The 6,101-nt window shown below is 41.5% G+C and overlaps 1 protein-coding gene across 1 annotated transcript; it reads left to right on the forward strand.

Annotated features, from left to right (window-relative positions):
- Positions 1–2,892: 2,892 nt before the first annotated feature.
- On the forward strand, positions 2,893–3,329 carry LOC119429475 (semaphorin-5A-like; the record flags this gene model as incomplete). Its single annotated transcript, XM_037697091.1, has 2 exons — positions 2,893–2,995; positions 3,174–3,329. Coding segments are annotated over exons 1-2 (259 nt in total), but the record flags the coding sequence as incomplete, so codon positions are not given.
- Between the last annotated feature and the right edge of the window lie 2,772 nt (positions 3,330–6,101).

Raw genomic sequence — 6,101 nt, forward strand, 5'->3', positions numbered from 1 at the left:
GCGCCTCAGATGGGACGATCCTTCATCGAGAGCCAGGAATCGACTTATGTGTCACTCCGTGATAGAGAAATTACACAGAGATGACAAAAAGCTTCAGCAACTTCAATTACCTGTTTAGTGCCGCCAGCCATCTCCAGGTCTTTAAAAGGATCAGGAGACGGGGATTTCTCGCCGCCACAATGAAGTGAGGCTTTAAACAGATAATTGGAGAAGGGTATTTACCCCTGCTGGGGTGCAGGTGAACCGTTTAACCATTTAGGAGCTCTTTTTACTCCTCTGCTTCTTGTACCACATGTGAGCATGTGTTTGAGTCATGAGCATACACGCTCTTTAAAGATCTCATGTTGGTGCTTGGGGCCATACAAAGGGACAAATGCGAAGACACATCTGGATGCCTCATTGATCTTTATTATTCTGTCAAAGTGTGTGGGGTGAGTCATTTGACAACACTGACGTCGAGAATCACTCGACTAGTTTGATACTTACACTTCAACATGTGACTGCTGGTGGAATCAAACCCCCAACTCTCTCATTGGAGGACGACTGTTCTAACCACTCAGCCACAGCTGCCCAAATCAAACAAACACTTACTAGTAATCATTGTTTGCAAACTAGGGACACTTTTATCCAACGACTTGGAGCAGAAGATGTAATATTCAGCCAAAATGATTTATTAGACCAAAAGTTTCACTTTGCCAGTTTTTTAATGCGCTAAAGGACTAGAAGACCACTGGACCACTGGACCAAACAAGAAAATGTGCTGTACTAGTTCATTCATTCAACCTTTATTTCTACAGGTTAATCCCATTGAGCCTCAAGGACTCATTTACAAGAGAGACCTGAATTAACAAAGAATGATGACAACAACAACAATAGACAGTTATAAAAAGGCATGCAGATTTTTATTTTTATTTTTTTACAAATTAAAATAAGATGGCAAAAACAGTAATATAAACAGCTGGATTCTAAGGTGAATGTAGAAAACTAAAAACAGGAACGTCTGCATTGGTCCCTGTCAGGAGTCCAACAGATTCTTAAAGCCACGTAGAGAGGTCAAAGGTCGAGAGCTTCAGATCTTTTTGTAGGATATTCCAGGAAACGGGAGCGGAGTAGAAGACCTTTTAGCCAACCCTATCTAATAAACTAGGCGGCACAAATCCCTCCTACTGGTAGTATGTGTTGTAATTATTCAAACTGCTTCAGATATCTTAATGTGTTACTGTGCTTGGAGTTATTTCAGTTTATTGTCCCACGACTTTAATTGATAAGGTAGAATGGGAAGCATTCTCCATCAGTCCATCCATGAATGTTGTTAGCATGATAGCTTGAAAAATAAGCATGGTACCGACTTCCATTATGGTGAGTGGCTCCATCTAGGCATAAGAAAGTTTATTTTGAAAATTGGATTGCCACATCCAATTCCACGATGTCCACCATCGTATATGTAAACCAGACACCCCTATCATTTGAGAAAACAATGCTTTCTAGTTTTTATATCACTTAAAAGTTGTCACAAAAGGCTGGTGCTGGTGAACCCAATGGTGCAGGCAGGTAGGCAAGGACTCAGGATAGATATATCAAAATAAAGAATTTATTAACAAACAAAAGAGCTGACAGGGCAGCAAAACAAGCATAGAAGGGTCAGGGTCAGGTACTCACGATACAGACAGGTCATCACCAGTGAACAGAAGACAATGCCATGACGAGGGGTGAGAGAAGCACACAGGCTTAAATACAGGAAACACTAATTAGACAAAGTGAAGGCACCTGTGAGTAATCACAGATGCCAAAGAAAGAGACAGAGGATGCAAGACTTTAACATGACACAAGATAGAGCTAGATACTAAAGAAAAACAAACCTTATAATGATAGAAACAGAGGATCAAGACATAAACGCAACACCAGGTGGGGCTAGACAGCAGGAACAAAACCACAACTCCTACAAAAATATAGTTTCCTCAAATGATTAGGGTGGCTCAAGATTAAACTATGATGTTGTCAAGGCCACCACTGACCACCCCCTGGTTCCACCACTGCACCTGGTGGTGGATAAAATTGCTCCCTTTACTTGCTGTGATCTGTCACTCTGTGTCACCTTGGACAAGAAAATAAACTCCCTTTGTTCTGATAAAAAGTTTAACTCCTATAAAATTGAATATCTTGCACCAAAAACATTAATGTTCCTGGTTCAATCCAGTCCAGAAAAACAGTCATGTTAAAAAAACTACAAACATTCACTACTAAATCCTTCAGTGACAGGGGACAAACCGCTTGTGTTCAGAGAGAGTTCAGATAATCTGGAAATAAAATCCTAAAAGTATCTGACATCGTTTAACCTCAAAAACAAACCAAAAAAGTTAAAAGACTTTTCCTTTTGTGTAGGGGTGGGGGGTTTATGCATCTCGGGGGGCTGCAGTGCAATGAAACAAAATCCTGAGCTTAGACACTCGGTATGTTGCTGTACACCGTGGGGGTCCAGTCCTGGTCTTTGAAGCCACTACCCTGCACGTTTTAGATGGTTTTCTGCTCCAACGCACCTGATTTCAATCAACTGGTGATTAAGCTCCTGTAGAAGATAATGAGGTAAATCAACCATTGAATCAGATGTGATGGAGCAGGGAAACCAGTAAAACAAGCACAATAGTGGCTCTTGAGGACCAGGACTGGACACTGCTGGCGTAGGGTGAAACCTTTTGTTCAATAAATGTTTATGTCGGATCATGATGCTTTAAAAATCATAACCACCTTGTTTCTGTCCTGCATTCATTATATACATGTAGTTTTAAAGCACTGACAGTTCGGCTCTGGTGTCACTGGTTTTAGTGGACGGCAGCTGGTCATGCTGGTCTTCGTGGTCCAAGTGCTCTGTGACGTGTGGAGGGGGGGCACTACATGAGGACGCGGACCTGCAACAACCCTCTACCAGCTTACGGAGGAGACATCTGCCTGGGTCTTCACACCGAGGAGGCTCTGTGCAACACACAGACCTGTCCAGGTACAAAACCAGCTGCTCAGGCCTCACTGGCGCTAGTCCATCATACGATCAGTGGTGGTGGTGGTGGTGGTGGTGGGGGGGGGGTTCATGCATCGCTAAGATACACAAAGTCACAGTGCAGACTCAAACAGATGCTCGCTCAGTCGGCTGTGACATGTGCTGTCCGTGCTGTTTGCAGAGAGCTGGTCCAACTGGTCCGAGTGGTCCCACTGTGACTCCAGTGGCCACCAGCTGCGTGTGCGTCACTGCGACGTCCTGTTCCCCACTGGAAACCAGTGCTCAGGAAACAGCAGTGAGACGCGGCCCTGCTCTCTGGACTCCAACTTCATACCAGGTGAGCCCACACGAGCCCTCATGGACACGTTGGACCGTCCACAAACACGTTCTTTGTTTTTACACCAAAATAAACAAGAACAAGTTTTTAATTCTTATTTTTATTATTTCGTTCCTGCTCTCTGGTTTCATGGCGTTCATATTTTATTGTTGAATGAGTGCGTGTGCTTCTAGGCATTAGTAAAAAATACAATTACATTGCAAGATTTTAAAATTAAGTTCTTATAAAGAGCACCAGTTCACAGCAGGAACCAAACATCAAATATGAAACTTTTATTAGTGATTCTAATGAAAACGACTCGTAAAGTAACTGGAACTGGATTCACATGAACTCTAACAGGAAGCTTCAATAAACCTTGTGAGGACAAACTGACGGATAATGTAGATGCAGGGTCTGACAATGAGCCAGCCGTCATCTTTACCTGCTTCCTCCTTTTTGGGTCGTGGGGTCACTGGTGCCCATGTCCATCACTGTGAGAGAAGTGGGGGACACCCTGGACATGTCTACAGTCCATCACAGGGACACATGGAGACAAACGAGACAAACATGCATATTTTTGGTCTGTGGGAGAAAACCCACGCATGCACGGAGGGAACATGCGAACTCCACCCAGAAAGGCTCCCGGCCTGGATTTGAACCAAGGTAACCTGCTCGCTGAGAGGCGACAGTTCTACCAACTGCACCACCGTGCAGCCAGCCATAAAACCAAGAAACACATCAACTAAAGGAACGAATCACAGAATCTAAAACTTTGATTTGTAATCCTGACCAGGTCACTGGCAGCAAAACACCTTCAGCAAAATAAAACAGGAAATAAAAGAGCAAAAATGTCTTACAGCATTAGGCCAGGCTGGTTCTAGCAGATCCTGATCACCACTTCATGGTGAGTTCAGGTGTCTTCCGTCTGGACGCAGGTGTCTGCAGCCCAGACGTAGAACGAACAGACTGAACAACTCATCCGTCCCTGCAGAAATCAGACTTCTCAACGAACAACGATGATTTCTGCCGTTTTAACGTCTTCATGTCTTGTCTGGATGTTTCGTGTGTCAGCTGCTGTGAAATTAATTGCCCCTCCGGGATAATAAAGATTCTTGAACTTGAACATAAACACAGTCTAAGACAATTTTCAAGCTGCCAGAATAAATTCACCCAAAATAAAGAGAAGTTTAAAACAGTGGAAAAAGTAACCACTGTCTTTTCACTCTTCTCACATTTTAGCATCAATACTGATCCATGAAATTACAATAAAGTAAAAAAGGTTTAGTTTTGTGGCCAAGATCTGTGCTGAGTCGCACTTAGACAGAATATTGGCAGGCAAAGGTGCATTAAAAAAACCTTTCTAATGTATTCAGTGTTATTAAGGCTTTTAATGATTTAGCTTTCAGTTTCTTTTTCCTTCAATTTACATTTACGTCACCAAAATAATCCATTTACTGAGTCCAGTCAAACAAATCAGATATGTGGCGGCCATGACTGGATTCAGTCCTGGGCTGTAACTGTTGAAGCCCAGAAAAATCTAAAATGTTCCGCAATGTGTCCTAGTATTTGTTAAAATATATAAATAAAAACAGAGACATACTAAAGTAACTGTCCTCATAAATATATATTAAAAGTTTATGAAGAAACAAAGCAGTGTATTTTAGCTGTTATTTTGTCAGTTTCCTCCCTTTTTTTTGACAGATTTTGTGTCTGTTCACCCAAATTCCTGTTTTCCTCATGACTTTACTGCCAGCTCTAAATTGTACTTCAGGGAATTGTATTTTTAAAAAGGCATATTCAGTTTTCTTTTCCAAACCCCTTCCTGTAAGTTTGTGCTACGTGGGTAATCATGAGCGAACATTTCCTGCCTCTCGTGTCGAGGTGTTCACGGTGACACCTTTAGAAAATTTGCATCTCCATTTAGGAACCGCTGAGCCCCCCCACTGCAAACCTGCTGTCTGCTGCATATCTCCTTTATGAGTTTCAGTTTCTGCAGGAACATTTTACAGTAATGCTTTTTCATTTTGATGTTTGAGTAAATGCAGAGAGTTATAACTGGTCATGACTTCCTGTCCTGCACTCAATAACAACATGTAATTACTCAAATCTGCTCATTGTGTAGCTGAAAGCAGAAAATGTTCCTATATCTGACGTTTTGTCACATCATTGGTATTGACGTCTGCACAGGCGTCTTCTTATTGACAGTTAGTAACAAGAGACAGAAAAGAATTGATCTCAGCGTCTCCGCTAAACAAAGATCATTAAATCACCTCCTTTTGACAAAAGACATTTGTGTTTCATATTCTATGCCAAAAAAACAACACAAATAATTTAGAAAAAGTGCATGTTTTTACTAAATTATTGAAAATGATCAGGTACAAAATTCAGACGAGGTAATTATTAATGTGGCAGAAAAAACATTTGATATTCAGTCAACCTTTATTTAGACAGGTAAATCCCATTGAGCCTCGAGGACTCATTTACAAGAGAGACCTGATTTAACAAAGAAAGATGACAACAATGGACAACAGCAACAATAAACAGTTATAAAAAAGCATACTGCAGTTGTTGTTTTTTTGTTTTTTTATAACAAATAGGATGGCTAAAAGGAAAAGGTAACAAAAAAACAGCTAGATTCTAAGGTGAATGTAGAAAACTGAAAACAGGAACATGTCTGCATTGGTCCCTGCAGGAGTCCAACAGATTCTTAAAGTCACTTAGAGAGGTCAAAGGTCGAGAGCTTCAAATCTTTTTACAAGATATTCCAGGAAACAGGAGCGGAGTAGGAGAAGG

Source organism: Nematolebias whitei, unplaced genomic scaffold, assembly GCF_014905685.2.
Source record: "Nematolebias whitei isolate Nwh7 unplaced genomic scaffold, NemWhi1 Nwh_scaf_1521, whole genome shotgun sequence".
Lineage (NCBI taxonomy): Eukaryota > Metazoa > Chordata > Actinopteri > Cyprinodontiformes > Rivulidae > Nematolebias > Nematolebias whitei.